Source organism: Saccopteryx bilineata, chromosome 1, assembly GCF_036850765.1.
Source record: "Saccopteryx bilineata isolate mSacBil1 chromosome 1, mSacBil1_pri_phased_curated, whole genome shotgun sequence".
NCBI lineage: Eukaryota > Metazoa > Chordata > Mammalia > Chiroptera > Emballonuridae > Saccopteryx > Saccopteryx bilineata.
The window spans coordinates 389,211,494-389,227,840 of record NC_089490.1 but is presented as its reverse complement, the minus strand read 5'-3'; the positions used below and the strand labels follow the sequence as shown (position 1 = coordinate 389,227,840).

At 53.6% G+C, this 16,347-nt stretch overlaps 1 protein-coding gene across 6 annotated transcripts in view; it reads right to left on the bottom strand.

Annotated features, from left to right (window-relative positions):
- Positions 1 to 16,347, bottom strand: part of DGKZ (diacylglycerol kinase zeta) — a 43,573-nt gene that overhangs the window by 20,715 nt on the left and 6,511 nt on the right. For 2 of the 6 annotated variants that reach the window (XM_066251388.1, XM_066251389.1), the window contains exon 1: positions 10,347 to 10,643. The exons of 2 other annotated variants lie outside the window; for them this stretch is intronic. In XM_066251388.1, coding sequence (XP_066107485.1) covers positions 10,347 to 10,507 — 161 coding nt within the window. In that variant the 5' untranslated portion in view covers positions 10,508 to 10,643. Of the gene's footprint in view, positions 1 to 10,346; positions 10,733 to 12,740; positions 13,253 to 16,347 lie in introns of those variants that run through there. 2 more of the 6 variants (XM_066251387.1, XM_066251383.1) reach the window with 2 other exon arrangements.

Sequence of the window (16,347 nt, the reverse complement as noted above, 5' to 3'; positions counted from 1 at the left end):
GAATTCCAAACCCTCCAGCCTGGCAAATGTGGCTTCTGCGGTGTGGCACTAACCCAGCCTCCTATGCCTTGACACAAACCCTTGGTTCTAATCAAGCCAACCTTTCCTCTGTCCCCTCATCCCCCCAATCTGACTGTGCATGAGCTCACTTCTGTGTCCCTGCCCATGGCCTACCTTCTGCCTGGAAGACGGCCTCCTACCCCACCTCATTCCAAAATCCCACCTGCTCACAGCTGCCCCCAACAAGAATACATCCCTCCCACTGACAACTTCACACCACCCGCCTGGTTCCTCTACCACCGAACTCCTAGAAGGCCTGATTTCTTTCAAATCCATACACCTGATTCCTCCCCCCCCCCCAACCAGAGCACAGAGCACAAGCTCCTGGGAGCCAGGGGCAAGTTCTAGTGCATCTGGGCATGCCTAGCACAGTTCCTGGCACAGTCCAGTGTTTACCACTGGTCTGCTCAGGAGGAAGGAATAGGGAATTCCGTGGAGGAGGGGCCTGAGCCATAAGGGAAGAGAAGGGCTTCCTGCACTTTGGGTACCTCACCTAAGGGCTGACCACAAGACCCAAGCTGGCCCAGACCACTTCTCTTTGTTGGGCACAAAGGCATAACAACAGCCTTTGTTTTAACAGCTCCCTTCCTCTCCTCTCCAAAGGACCCGAAGAGTGGCAGGCGAGACTCCTTTCTGGGATGGATGCCACTGCCACTCCACATTCTCCATGGCTTTCCTGATGAAGCCTGGGCAGCAGGATTTGGCAACATGAAGTCACACGGTAAGGGTGGTGGGCAAGGAGGGGCTGCCTAAGATACCTGGGGGCTGGGCAAGGACCCCAATTCTGAGCTTCTTGCTGAAACATCCTCAGTCTCTCCTTTACAGGGTCCGTATGCTGGCAGGTCCCGGGGAAATGTCTGTGGAGTGATAACTGACTCATCCCTTCAGAGCCTCCCCTCCAAGCCATCCTCCCACTGCTGCCAGAAACTAGTCTCGAGTGCCCACTTACTCTTGATTGTATCCCTCCTGTCAGCTGAGCAAAATGCAAGGACTGGGACTGGCAGTCACCAGGCCTCTCAGCTCCTCTCCCATTTTCTTTTCATACTTTCTATATTTTATTTCACAAATATGTAATTCACTCTGTATCAGACACTGTCCTGAGTTTTATAAATATTGACTCATTTAACTGAAGAAAAATAGTATTATCCAAATTTTACAGATGAGGACACAGGCATAAAGAAATAAAGTAACTCGCCTGCGGTCACGCAGTGCCTAAGTGACAATGCGGGGTTCTCACCCCGGAGTCTGCTCCAGGTTCATGCCCACACCCCCTCACTCTCTACCTCCAGATGCTGCTGGCAAACACAGCACTGCGGGTCTCCTCGTGCCTGTGCACCTGGCACCTGGAAGTCTCTCCACCTGAAATACAGTCCCCCTGTTCTGCTTAGTGATGCTCCTTCTTCTATTCCCTCTCACCTGTCCAGACCTGGCTCAGACATGGGCTCTGCTGAAAAGTTCTCCCCAGCCCCCTTTCCCAAAGGGGCAGCTGCTCTTCCGCTCAGGCCCGCTCTCCGTTATTCTAGGCCAGTGGGCGGCAAACCACTAGTCAACAGAGCCAAATATCAATAGTCAACGATTGAAATTTCTTTTGAGAGCCAAATTTTTTAAACTTAAACTATATAGCTAGGTACGTTGTTATTAACTTAATTAGAGTACTCCTAAGCTGGTCTTTGTGCCCACATGTGGTATTTTGTGGAAGAGCCACACTCAAAGGGCCAAAGAGCCGCGGTTGGCCACCACTGTTCTAGGCCATCAGCACTAGTTTACAAGTCTGTATCCCCCATCAGTCTGTGAGCCCCGGGGCCCAGGTATTGCTCGCAATTGCACCCCCAGAGTGTAGAAGGGCTGGAAGTGGTGTGAAGAGTGAACGGAGAGACAAGTGAACAGTCCAGGCTCAGCCCCATGGAGCAAGCGGAGAGCGACGGGCTTCAGGCCAGCACAGCGGCCCAGCAGCTGCCGGCTCCTGCGGCCTTCCTGCCAGCACTGGGTGGGCCAGCGCTAGTTAGGGCTGAGCTCCTGTGTCTTGGAGGCACACTCTGAAACCAATCCCTGATGGGAATGCGAGAAGCCTCTCTGAGTACCCTAACCCCCTGCTGGGAGTGTTACAGACCCTCTGCTGGCGCCCAGGCCTTCTTCTCTTGTGACCAGTCCCAGGTTGCCTTCTCCTGTGTCTGCAGCAGGCTCCCATTCCCCACCTGCCAGGGGAGGCATCCCCTCATCCCTCATTCAAAATTTAACTCCCCTCTGAACTTTCTGATCAGGTTGCTTCCTCCTCCATCCCCTGGAATAGCTCCCAATCGGCTGTTAGCCCCTGGGGCCCTCCCTGTCCCCAGCTTCCATGCTCCCCACACAGGGTCTACCCCCACCACCCCCGCTCTGAGGTGGAAACTGCACCTAAAATCTCTTGAGTGGTCTTTTCTGAGGATTTGGACTCAAAGGTCCAGAGGGGTTCTGCCTCTGACCAGCTATATATGCCCTCAAGTGAAGTCTCTTACCCTGTCTGAGCCTCAATGTCCTCATCTGATAAATGGGGGAAACGCCCACTTTGTCTTCCTCATGGGATTGTTGTTCCAAGCTTGAAAGAGAAAGTGTTTGTTTATTGTAATCAATTCCTCAGTTTACCAAAATTTTAAAGAAAGAAATTCCAGAGGCTTAAATATTAGGGCCGCTATTCCGGAGCACAATTTGGCAACTGTCTAAACTGAAGACACACCAGGCTGTAACTAGGCACTGGTGGGGACAGTGCACGAGGAGGCGTGCCCCAAAGCGGTTTCTGAGGGACTACTTGCAAGGGCCACAGACCTGCCAACAACCTGAACACCCACTGACAGGATACCGCTGCTGTGCAGTTACAGAAAAGAATAACATATGATGGTTTAAATGAGTTCACTGGAGTTCATGTTGCAAGATGGATCAATGTCTAAAGCAATGGGAAAAACCTAAACTCAGAATATGTAGACTACAAATGTATTTAAGTCTACTGCAAAACCACATGAAACAGTCCTATTTGTTGGTATAAATGCATACCTATGTAGGGAAAAATTTCAAAACACGTGTGAGAATTCAAGCACTAGAATGAAGATTGCGGTTTCCTCGGGAGAGGGAGTCCTGGGGCCTCCAGCTCTATCTAAAGCAAATATGCTACAATGGTAAGATCTGCCAAGGCTACCTGGTGGTGCCACAATATTCTGTAGACTTTCCTAATTGCAAAATACTGAATGCTTTAAAAAACATTTCCCAATAATTTCTTAAGAAGACACCCAGAAGAACAGCTCTTTGAGGTTGCCCTGTGTCTTTCAGGGATGGCATGGAAACCGAGTATGTTCCTCACACTGTCTCACAGTAGCTACCCCATGTCTGCGGGACAGGAAGGAAGGTCTCCCCTGAAGGATGCCTTCCAGAGGAGGGTGAGTGGGTGGCAGGCTGCATCAGTGGGGTGTCTGTGGGGGCTGTGGAGCAGGAACCAGCCTGCTCCCTTCCACAACCACCCCCGCCTCAGTGAAATGTCAGCAAGCTGGGGAAGGGGGTGGAGAGACAGGCAAGCTGTTAACCCAGGAGATGCTGGGGCGTGGGCAGAGCAGGCCCGGGCTCCCAGACGGCTATTTTGGCATGTGCTGCGATTGGGCTCAGCCTGAACAGGGGACAGGCCTCTACGTGGGAGCTCTGAACTGGCACTCTGCCAGGAGCAAAGGGGAGGAGGCCTCTGAGAGCGGAGGGGAGGGCTCTGGGTCCTCCCTTGCTCTACCTCTCAGGGTGCAGTGCTGGGCACAGAGGAGGCTGGCTGTGCTGTGCTCTCCCCGAGCACCTCTCCACGGGTCACCCACCGACCCAGGGCGGTACTGGGGGCTCCTTGAAACACGCCCCTTGAGTCTTCTGTTCACTGTACTTTGAAAGCAAGAAAAAAGGTCACAGACTTGCCCCTCCACTCCAGACCCAGCCAGGGAGTCACACGACAACCTGCTGACAATCCCAGTCTCCCAACTCAAGGGTCTCCTTCCAGCCCAGTCCTGCTTACCCTGAATTAGGGCCTTGGTTACAAGCCTCCCTGCGGGTCCCGGCGCAGAGCACGTCATGGGCCTTTCTGCACTCCAACATGAGACGAAATCCTCTCACTCCATCTCACCGAGCCCTCAAACCCCTTTTCTGGCTCCCCCAGCTTGGAAATGGGAAGTTCTTTCAGAAGAAGGAAAGAGTACTAGCAAGTAGGGAAGCCTAGTGTGAAAGGCCTTGGGTTTGGGCTCCAGCGAGAGCTGTGTGGCACCAGGCCGTGCCCCTGCCCCCTTGGAGCCTTGGTTTCTGTAAAGTGAGAATGACAGCCCCTTCCGGGCATCTCGTCACTGCTCGGGCCTACCCTTTCGACACCTGACGCTGCCTTCCAAGGCTGCCACCTGTGACCGCAGGCCGTCCATCCAGGCCCCATGCTGAAACCCCCAAGGTGGGTACCACACTGCAGGTCCTATGTAGGCCGACACCCTAACAATATGAACGCGGAGGAAGCAATTCAGCAGAGCAAGAAATGAGTGCTCGGGACCACCCAGAGGTCCCCCCACTGACCCTGCCTGGGAACAGAGGAGTGGAACGCCAGGACCCAGGGGCAGCAGCTCTCCCTCTGTCCACACTGTCCTGCCCCTGCTGAGTCCGGGAACCGCTCAGGCGGCCAGCACAGCCTCTAGGAGAGGCAGGGGCCAGGCTGAACAGTAGGGATGAGGACTTCTCAGAAAGCAGGGAAGGCTTTGGGGCCCTGTGATGCGGTATAAATTGACATGACCCTCGGGAATCCCAGGGTTAGCACTGCAGTCCCAGCTAACCCTCTACTAGCTGTGAGACCTTGGCCCAGTCAAGGCCACCTCACTGGGACTCAATCTTCAGGAAGGAGAAGGGGGTGGGTTGGATGATGTGGAAGCTCAGGCTCAACCTGCCTTCTGCTACATGTTGATCGGCTGCACCTGGGCCGCTAGTATCAGGTAACCCACCAGTAGGAGTTAGCTGTGGGTCCACCCACAGCAGGTCTTGGGTGCAAGTAGACTAGCAGGAAGGAGACTCTCTCCTCCCCTCCCTTCCCCACAATGGTGGCTGTCGCCCTCTTGTGTCGCTCTAGGATACTGCATGGCAAGTTCCCTCATCAGCTTCTGGACCTTGAAACTCTCTGGCCTTTGTGAGGGTGGAGGGACCCAATCTCTGCTCCTCCTAGGGTCCAGCACAGGCTGAGCCTCAGGGCCAGCATGCCCGCCAACACCCTCTTCTGCTGCGGGGGAACAGAGCATTCCAGGAAGCCCAGGTGGGCAGGTCTGTTTCTCTCTCTCTCCACCCCTGACCCTTCGCCCCCTCCAGAGCCCAGGGCCGTTTTCTCTGACTAGGGTCACTCAGTCCTTCCTCTATCCTTGCCTAGGAAGCCACCCACTCTTGTGCTCTCTTTTGCCAACTTGAGAGTCCTGGGCAGCTCTGCATCCTGAGAGTTGACCTTTTGGGAGTGTGGCACAGCGAGAAAATGACAAGAGTTGCCCACCTTCTCCTGGACCTCTGAGCCAGAGGCTCTGGCGGTGTGGCAGTGGAAAGATTACGAGAGTCCTACCCTAGGCCCGACCTTGGCCACTGGTGCACGGGGAGCAGGCTGAGTGAGGTGAAGTGATGCATTCACCCGACCTCAGCCACTCAGCCCCGGAGGCCCTTTCTCCCGAGCTGGTGGGAACCCGGGGACTGTCTTGCACCTGCCTCACTTGGCCACCGGGGCCACTCCCAGCATTAGCCTGAGCCAGATCAACCACTCAAAGAGGCTCCTTTTGTCCAGACATCCTGGCGCCGCAGACAGACAGTCTCATCTCTGAGTGTGAGGCATCCCTCACATCTCTCCCAATCATTGCAGACCAACCCAAACTGGGACTGCTTCCACTCAGGCTGCCCGGTGGGCACCTCTGCCCACCTGGACCCCAGGACCATGCTCACTTGGGGCCCTTGGCATCACCTCTAAATGAGACTATTGTCTTGAACTTGCTCCGCAGGTGCATTTCCTGCCTTCTGGGAACTAGTGACTTTGAGCACTAATGAAAGACAGGGGTGGCAGAGCCACTGAGCAGGCTCCTAGGGCTCTGCAGGCTGAGACACCTTAAGTCTAGATGCGTAAAGCGCCAGGGAATTTATGATGCCCCTGGGGTGTAAAACCAGCTAATCCACAAGCCATGTGACCTGCCAAGGGTCAGGCTGCCAGGACCAGGCCAAAAGATAAGCAAGTGTTCCCTCCAGGTGGGCTCTGGAGGGACAAGGAGGAGACAAAGTCTACATCCCTTCACTTCTGACTGACCACTCCTTAGGCCAGTGGTCGGCAAACTCATTAGTCAACAGAGCCAAATATCAACAGTACAACGATTGAAATTTCTTTTGAGAGCCAAATTTTTTAAACTTAAACTACATAAGTAGGTACATTCCTTATCGAGGTAGCACCCGCATATGCTATTTTGTGGAAGAGCCACACTCAAGGGGCCAAAGAACTACATGTGGCTAGCGAGCCGTGGTTTGCCAACCACTGCCTTAGGCCAAAAGAATCCGAATGGTAAGGACAGTGGAAAAGCCAGGTGCTCTGGGACTAGAGCAGGGCCTATATCTCCTCTTCCAGGAGGGGACTGATGGGTCCCGGCAAGGACAGGTAGTAGAATGGCGCTGGGGAGAATCATAACTCAGCTTTGTGTCTCACTGGGCTGGAAAAGGGGAGAGGGCAACTGCTCCCCAGAGTCTAAGAGGGTGAAGCCAGTTGTGAAGGGCTGAGGTGGGCTTTAAGGAGAAGCCTCATTTTAAAAAAATAGATTTTACCCTGGCCAGTTGGCTCAGTGGTAGAGCGTCGGCCTGGCGTGTGGAAGTCCCGGGTTCGATTCCCAGCCAGGGCACACAGGAGAAGCGCCCATTTGCTTCTCCACCCCTCCCCCTCTCCTTCTTCTCTGTCTCTCTCTTCCCCTCCCGCAGCCGAGGCTCCATTGGAGCAAAGATGGCCCGGGCGCTTGGGATAGCTCCTCGGCCTCTGCCCCAGGCACTAGAGTGGCTCTGGTCACAACAGAGCGACGCCCGGGAGGGGCAAAGCGTCGCCCCCTGGTGGGCATGCCCGTGGATCCCGGTCGGGCACATGCAGGAGTCTGTCTGTCTCTCCCCGTTTCCAGCTTCAGAAAAATATTAAAAAAATAGATTTTAGAGAGAGAGGAAGGGAGAGAGAGAAACACTGATTTGTTGCTCCACATATTTATACATTCATTGGCTGATTCTTGTATGTGCCCTGACTGGGGATGGAACCCACAACCTACATGTATCAGGACGATGCTCTAACCAACTGAGCTACCAGGCCAGGCAGCAAAAGCCTACCAAGCAAAAGCCTCTTTTATTTATTAATTTTATTGATTGATTTTAGACAGACAGACAGAGGAAGGGCAAGAGAGAGAGAGAGAGAGAGAAGCATTCATTTGTTGTTCCACTTAGTTGTGCATTCATTGGCCACTTCTCGTTTGTGCCCTGACGGGGATTGAGCCTGCAACCTTGGTGTTTGTGGACAATACTATAAACGACTGAGCTAACTGATCGAGGCCAAGGAAAAGCCTCTCAAAGATGCCAAGAAGGCTGCTGTTCAGAGGCTGTTCTACCTGACTGGACCAGGGAAGCAAACAGGCTGCCCAGGTACCATCACTACCCCTCCCAAGCCCACAGCAGACAGTACTACCTGATTACAGAACTTGACCACTGAGCCAAGATCCAAATGCCAAGACTTCTTAACACGGCTTCAGCAGCCACCGCCAATCTATGTTACCCTTGACGCTTCATTCTAGCCACTGCCTACTCACTTATCACATCCCTCACCTCCCGGGTTTGGGGTGTATTGGGGTGTATATGAGAGGGGAGGGGAGCAAGATGGGGGAAATGCAGAAGGTGGGCGTCCAAAGAGAATCAAGAGCCAGGTTAAGAATAAGCATGGGGCCTGGGGAAAAGATGGTTTCAGCTGGGGCGCTGGGAAGTTTTACCTGAGAAGGACAACCAGTAAAGGTGGCAGGATCAAATAAACAGCATTAAAGGGGCAGCGCCCAGGGCAGGTGCACTGTTCCAAACGTTTGTTCTTGCTCCCTCCAATCAAGGCGAGGGGAGGGAGGTCAGCCCCAGCGGGCATCTGATTCTCTGAGTGCCAGGCCTGTCAGGGAAAAAACTTTTCCTCCAGTGCCCTCTCCCTGACTCTACTGGGTTTTCCAAATAGATTCATTTCTGATTGCCCCACTGCCCCAGCACAGGGCCACTACAAAGGAGACACTCCTCACAGGCTTCCAGAGGGGCTTTTGATTTTCTTCTCATTAAACATTCTATTGGATCTCTTAGCACCCCAGAGTGATGTAACAGTACTGTGGTTCGCAAACTTGGTAGCACATCGAAAACACTTGGGAAGCTATAAAAAAGCATCAGGCCCCATCTCCAGTCACACATGCCAAGGGTAAGATCTAGGAATCTGTATTCCTTTACGCTCCCTAGGTTTTTGTGACATTCTGGAAACCTGGCAGAGAATAAGGGGTTTGGGTTTTGGAATCAGACTCGAGTTCAAACTCTATCTCTGCCTCTTACTTGCTATATGACCCTGGACAATCTACTTATATTTTTTGAGTCTGTGTTCTTCTCATCTATAAAAATGGAGAAATAACACCTATCTGCTTATTTTAGAGAATTATGTAAAGGTACTTGTTGGTTTTCTTGCTTCTTGTTCTACCTCCTGAATGCGCCTGAGGTTTATCCCTACATCCAGAAACCTATGCCATTCAGAAGGGGCACAGTCACAGGTCACAGTAGCCCAACACTTGGTACCCTGTGGGTAGGGACAGGAAGCCTCTGGTGGAGCCCCTCCCTCCCCTGTGAAGCCTGTGAACACTGGAGGCTACATCCTGCAGAGCTGGGTGTAAAATGCTCCATCTTGCAGGGCTGTGGGCGACAAAAGAGAGGTACTGGAAGCTTTGCTCCCTTCCCTGTTCTATATGACACTGAAGTCCGTGTGGCTTCACAAGAGCCCACAGAGCTCCATCTGCCAGTGTGAGGCTCCAGATCTGTGGGTGTGCTTGGCAACACAGTGCAGGTGCAAAGAGCAGGGCCCTGGCTAGGGTAAGTGGGCAGAGGTCAGCACTACAGGGACGCCAGCCAGCACAACTTTACCACCCATGTCACCGGTGGTAAAGTCTACCCTGGGAAGAGACAGGGTAAAGCTCAGGGGGGCCAAATGCCATGAAGCCTGGGCAACTGAAGGAAAGTGGGAGGGAGGCCTTGGGCAGACTCCAAGTGGTCAGAGTCCAGTATGAGTTGGCTTTGGGGTCCTTAGCTGATTGGCTGCAAGCTCCTCAGCCACTGGAGGGCAGCGAGCAGTCAGGAGAAAGTCCAGGGAGCCAGGTAGGGTCATAATGAGGTCCCACCTTCCCTCACCTTACACCAGAGTTTCACTGGCAGGAAGCGGCTCCCAGCCAACTCCGCACACATGCCATGAGCTGCCTGCACTCAATCCTTCCCCGAGTTCCTCACCAGGGTCTTGGTCAAAGCCCTGTAGCCGCTAGATGGTGACATTTGGTGTGCTGGGGGAGGGGGCAAGATGGAGCTTGAACAGTGAGCACAGATTCCAGACGGCAGCCCACTCCATCCTTTTCCCAGCAAGGGAAGAACTGCAAGGTAGGGGGAGAGGTGCCTACTGCCAAGCAGAGAAGAGGCTGGGGTCTCCCTGCTAATTAGGAGCATGGCAGAACAGGTGGCCAGGCACCCCCAACCCCAAGGAGAGGCTTAAAATGTTGAGCGAGTAAATCAGTGACCAGTGCTCCCGGACAGGCATGTGTCCTGACAGTATCAGCGTAGCCATGTTCTGCAGATGTCATGCAGTGGTGGTAGGCAAACGGGCCCCACCGAAGTCCAGGGGGCGGTCAAATCCCCCACTTCACCGGAGCCAGGAAGCTCGGAGGGGGCCCTGTTCTATCAGTGCCAAGAAGGGGTGAGTGGCCAATCCTGGGGCTCTACCTGCTGGTGCCAGGGTGTTGAGGTGATTCTGCCTTCCTGCTGGAGAGCTGGAAGCTGACCCTGCCTTGATACTACGGAGGAGGCGCGCTAAGTCGCCGGTGCCAGTGCCGGAACGATGGGAGATGACCCCCACGTGGAGCCAACTCCAAGACAGCCCGCACCGCTGGTGCCCGTGGGAAACCTCCCTTCGGTGTCAGCACCGAAGTGACCGAGGAATGCCTCCCGGTGTCAGGCGCGGCATCCGCCTGGTGCCGCGGTGTCCGCCCCGCCGCCGCCGGACTCACCTGTGCCCGAAGAGCCGCAGCCCCGGGAAGCGCCGCTTGCTGAGGCGCCGCGGCGTCTTGTCCGGCTCGGGACCGGCGTCGCGTTCGGAGCCGCTGGACGAGGCGGAGGCCGACTCGGAGTCGCTGCTCCGGGCCTCGGGGCTGCGGTCCCGCGGCTCCATCCGGCCCTAGCCCCGGCCGGCGGCGGGCTCGCGGGAGACGTCCATGCCGGGCCGGCGGCCGGGGTTCAACACGCCGGCTCCGCGCTGCCCGCCGCGGCCATGGCGCGCACTCGATCTGCCCGCCCCGCGCCGCGCGCCCCCGTGCCCCACGCCCAGGTGCCCGGGAAGCGGCCGCCGCCGCTCCAGGAAGTGCCGCCAGCCTCGGCTGCAGGACCCCGCATAGCTGGCCGGGCTGCTGCCTGCCCGCTACGGAACACGCCCCCTCGGTTGAGCGCGGCACCCGCCCGCGGCGCCCTCTGCTGGCCGCCGGCCGCTCAGCAACCCTCTTCGGCCACCCTGAGGGGGCGGGGCCGGGGGCAATAGAGGCCCTGCCCCCAAACCCTGCTGGTCCGCCCGGATCCCACACACTCCTGCCTAACACAGCCGCACTGCGCCCGCCCAAACACAAAGTTTCCCTCCTCCTAAACCCCCCATCAAATAACCTACCTGATCACTAGTGAACACCCGCGAGGGCGGCTGTCACCACCTCCTCTCGTGCACACCCTCAGTGCCTGCTCATAGCAACTCATGCAATCTCTACCCTTACCCCCTTGGCTCTCTCAAATCACACCCACGGGAACAAAAACCACATAATGCTCCCCATACATACAGAACAAACATGCCTCTCACACAATTACATTCACTCATTACTCAAACTAACACTTCCCACCCCAGTCTCTTAAACTTAGAAATGTGTACCAGGACCAAACTCACACCGAAGTGACCCTTGCACTAACAAAGAATATACACTTTTCTCATACAAATTCATCTTTCCACAGCTGTTAACAATTGCTTTCAAGCCTTTTGCACGCTCCTCACAAATAGCATTTTCCCAACACAATACCCAACAAAACCTGTAGATCTCTGACACTATAGGAATCACCTGCACACTTTTACACACTCATAAATACACGCACATAAGGATCACATTCTCACTTGCCAACATACACACATCTTTTTCCTATGCACAACCTCCCCCCCAGGACAGTGGTTACATGTTGCCACATCCCTCTTACACACACATCACCCACCAGAAACAGACCTCTCAGGCACACACAAACACACTCCAAGGGCAGCAGAGCTTGTTTCGATGAGGAAAGCATTGGAATTAGAGCAGTCGTCTGTGGTGGCACAGCCAGCACACATGCTTGGGAACCAGCAGCTCCGACTGCCTCTGCTGGGCTGACAAGGGAAGGCCAGGCAGCTGCAGAGCATGGTCTCCTTCCTCCCTAATGCAGCGACCCCGATGCCCACAGCAGCTGCCCGCTGTTTCTGTGCCCGCTCCTCTCTGCAAAGCCACATCCTGTGTCACCTTCACTTTCACCCTCTCCTCCGGGGTTCTGGCAGCCCATTTTCCAGCCTTAGGCAGTCACATATCGTCAGTGCTGGGGGCCGTGACCTCTGTGGGAAAGCCTGCTGTTTTGAGAAATGGCCTGCACCTAGAAGCTCGGAACCTTCTCCCAGCTTCCTTAAAGTTTCCTGTAGGCCTGTAGAGCTGAGGCACCAGGCCTCTAGGCAGCAGCAGGTGCCAGGATGGCCAGGAGGGCAGTAAAATCCCCAACTGGGCCAGATGCTGTCCTCCTCAGGTGCACATGCTCCTTTAAGAAACTTTCTGCCTGACCTGTGGTGGCGCAGTGGATAAAGCATCGACCTGGAAATGCTGAGGTCGCCGGTTCGAAACCCTGGGCTTGCCTGGTCAAGGCACATATGGGAGTTGATGCTTCCAGCTCCTCCCCCTTCTCTCTCTCTGTCTCCCCTCTCTCTCTCTCTCTCTCCTCTCTAAAATGAATATAAAAAAAAAAAAAAAAAAAAAGAAACTTTCTCCATGGTTTTGACACTTAGTTCTGAGGGAGGCGACCAGAGCAACTGAAGACCCCCCCCCCCAAGTGTGCACAAGACCTTACAGCATCTGATGCCCCATTCCTGTGGGGGCTTCTCTTCCCAGATCCCCCTGCTGTTAGTGCCCTCAACTCTTAACTTCCAGTGAACTCAGCCCTCCACCACACCATCCATTAGTAATTCAAACATCAGAGTTCCCTTCACCCTGACAAGAACCCCTTTGCTTTTTTCTGAGCCTCTGCAAAGCTGCTGGACAACAGGTGGGTAACCCCACATCTGCCACAACCCCCCATCCCAGATAGAAGACTCATAGAGGACTGGAAGTGCCCATTCCTGGACCACCCTGAGTACCTACTGTGTCCGGGGGGCCTCTGCTGGGATCTGTGGCACGTCCCATGAGCGGTAACGCCACATCTGCCTCAGTGCCCCTGGCTGCTCCCCTTCTTCCTTCCCCAGCGCCTCCGCGGGGCCCAGAGCTGTGGCCTCATCGCAGCCTTCCCGGGTACTGTGGCCAGCCCCCAGAACGCTCATCCTGCCGGCGACTCTCTTCCTCTTTTGGCACTTCCTGACCGGGGGCCCTGCGAGAGGCCAGCTAACTGCCCCAGCAGAGGACCCAGTCCTCTCAGGCGCCTTCCGCTGGCTGGGGCAGGAGGCTGGCTGGGAAGAGGAGCTGCACCAGGGATCAAGAGGCAGGTGAAGACAAGCCCAGCCCAGCAGCCAGGAGACAGCCCCAAAAGTCAGAGGCTGCTAGGCAGCCAGCAGGCCTGCCCGGGCTAGAATTTGAACCTCAGCCTCAGCCTGGCCTTCCTCTCCATTCACCTCTCCGATCTTCACCTCTTGTTCCTGCTGCAGAGGTCTCCGGCTTCATCACAGCTACCCGGTATGTTGGAGGGGGGGGGGAGTGCTCATGCTACGCACCGCTTTCTCTCCTTAACACCTCTGTGAGCATCACACCATCTAACAGGCTCAGGCACACGGGACAGCGGCAGAGTAGAAAAAAGGAACCTGAATGGAGCTACAAGATGAGGCTCATGTCCTGTTTCTATCACTTACCAGCTGTGTGACCCGGATCAGGTCAGAGAGGCTTACTTCTCTGACTCACCTTAAACTATTCTGGAATAAAGGAGAGAGTATACAGATAAACCGATGAAGACATGTGTCAGGGAGCTTTTCTGAGACTCAGTTTTCACATCTGTAAAATGGAAGGAGGACAATAGTAATAATCGAACTCATGGAATTTTATGAAGATTAAATAAGAGGTAAAAGGATTTCTAAATTAACTCATTTAATAAATATGTATCGAGTGCCTTCTATGCATCAGGCCCTGTGTCAGACTACATCACAGTGAGCAAGGAAGAAGGACTCTAGGCCCTAGCCTGTGTATCTCAGTTGATTAGAGATTTGTCCGGATATGCTGAGGTTGCAGGTTTGATTCCCGGTCAGGGCACATACAGGAATCAACCAATGAATGCATAACTGAATGGAATAAGAAATCAATGTTTCTCTTTTTCTCCCTCTTTTGCTCTCTTTTCCAACTTTCTCTCTCTTTAAAACCAATAAATAACAATAATAATGAGGAGAAGAAGAAGAAGAAGAAGGAGAAGGAGGAGGAGGAGGAGGAGGAGGAGGAGGAGGAGGAGGAGGAGAAGGAGAAGGAGAAGAAGGAGGAGAAGGAGGAAGAGGAGGAGGAGGAGAAGAAGAGGAAGAAGAAGAAGAAGAAGAAGAAGAAGAAGAAGAAGAAGAAGAAGAAGAAGAAGAAGAAGAAGAAAGTGGGGCTCTAGCTTACAGAGTTTAGATTCTGGTGGGGAAGACACCTAGGAAACAAATAGGCGATACACAGAATAATGTCAGGTAATGGGATGCGTTATATAAAAAAATGAAGCCAAATGAAAGGGGAAGAGAATGATGATGAGAGGGTGCCACTTAGGCAGGGGGACTGGAAAAGCCTCTCTGAGGAGGTGGCATTTGAGAACAGACCTGAAAGAATCAAGAGCAAACGATGTGACTGCCCAGGAGGACAGCATCCTAGGTGAAGGGAAGGGCACGAGCAAAGGCTCTGAGGAAGACATGTGCTTGATGTGTTTGAAGAATAGCAAAAAGGCCCCTCTGTGCTGGACTCTGAGGCCATCGTGAAGAGTTGGTAAATGCATAGTGAGGCATACACTCACTCTTCATTATGAGGGTTGTTTCTGAAATGAAAATCGTACCCTCCTCCAGCACTCTTTATTCATCTGCTTAAAATTAGCTGTTAAAGCCCTATATGTGTTTGTTATCCCAGGAAAGCTGTAAATTTCTCGAGGACAGAAACAATGTCAGTTCAGTTCAGTTCAATATACATTTGTGCTACAGAACCTGCGGACCTAGGAATGTGCACAGTGCTATCCCTGCCCTTAGGACCTTCCATCTGGTGCTGCAGTCACCTTTGTGCCCCTCATGACTGGGACATATTTCTCAACAAATATTTGTTTAACAAATCAGGCTATGCCATGAATAATTAGTCCTCAGTAATGATAAAACAATAGCTAATATTCCTTGGACACTTCTGTGCCAGAAACCTTTGGACCCTTGTAAATAACCCTATGATGTATATCCTGTTACCTTCCTTTTGCATATGGGGAAACTGAGGTACAGAATTGCTAAGCTCATTTGTCCAAGACCACCCAACTGGTAACTGATAGAAGTAAGAATCTGTGCCCTTAAACAAGACATCCAATTGCCCCTTTAGGGTTGGGGACATGGCCAGGTGATTCTCCTGGGGCTTGGCACCTCATTTTCCATCCCATTATCTCTGAATCCCTCCGGGTGGGTTCCATATGCTATGGCCCATCAGAGACACTGCCAGCCAGGCCAAGGACTATTCTAGAAGAAGACCGTTGCAGGGCCCTGTGCTCCTTTCCCGGGGATTCTGCAAGTAGCTTGAGCAGTTAAACAGAGGAAGTAGGGCTGGGCTTGTTTTCCATCGCAGGCTTCTGGCTGCTCTGGAGCGAGCAGCAGAGAGCAGGAAATGTGTCTGCCGGAGGGGAAGCAGGCAGGCTGGAGGCCTGAGAGGCAGAGCAGTCCGGACTGTGGGACCAGGGGCCTCTTGGCCTTGTCCTCCTTGAAGCTGTCGATGCTTTCTAGGTGGGATGGGGAGGACAAGGCGGGAAGGGACAGATGCGCAGGGCTGGGAAAGGATGCCCTTGGCAGTACCTAGGACAACATGTGCCAGCACTGGGGAGCTGGGGACCCCTCAGAATCCACCCAGATACACATAGGAAGAGGAATCTGGGTAAGAAAATTATTCTGGGCTTTGCTGAGGCCCCAGAGGGTGAAGTGTTCTACTTTCTGTGGCCTGGATGATTAAGTGCGAGCTCAGGAAAAGAAATGTACCAGGGCACCAAACACTCAACCCACGATCTGGACAGCCTCTGCTCTCAAAACCAGCCAAGCCAGCCTCCTTGGCCTGACCTTCAGGGCTCCGTATGTTCTGGCTCCTTTCTTTTCTGCCTCTTCGTCCAGGCTTTCCCTGCAGAGATTTTCTCTCAGCTTACACCATGCTGGTGTCCACCTCACAGTAGGTGCTCAATAAACATTTCTTCCCTCTCTTTTCACACTTCCTTTAACATGCCACCCTCACCCCCGCTACTTCATTCTGCCCGTGCTGCTCTGCTTGCCCTGTTTGCCTGTAAGTTTGGCCAATCAAAACCTCCACCCTTCAGAACCCCAGCCCAAGGAGCAAAAATGGGAAGGTGGAAAGAGGCCCAGATTGGAGTCCATTTGTTCAGAATCTAGTCCTTGCTATGTGACTCTGGACAAGTCACTTAACATCTCTGGGTTGGATGATGCGCAAGATGATTTTTAAGATCCCGTTTAGCTCTGGCAGTTTTATTTGAATCACCTTCCCTGATCCACAAGTTTTAATTTATTCATTTGTTTGAAAGTATTTTATAAATGCCTACTGAGAGCCAAATGCTGCTCCCGAG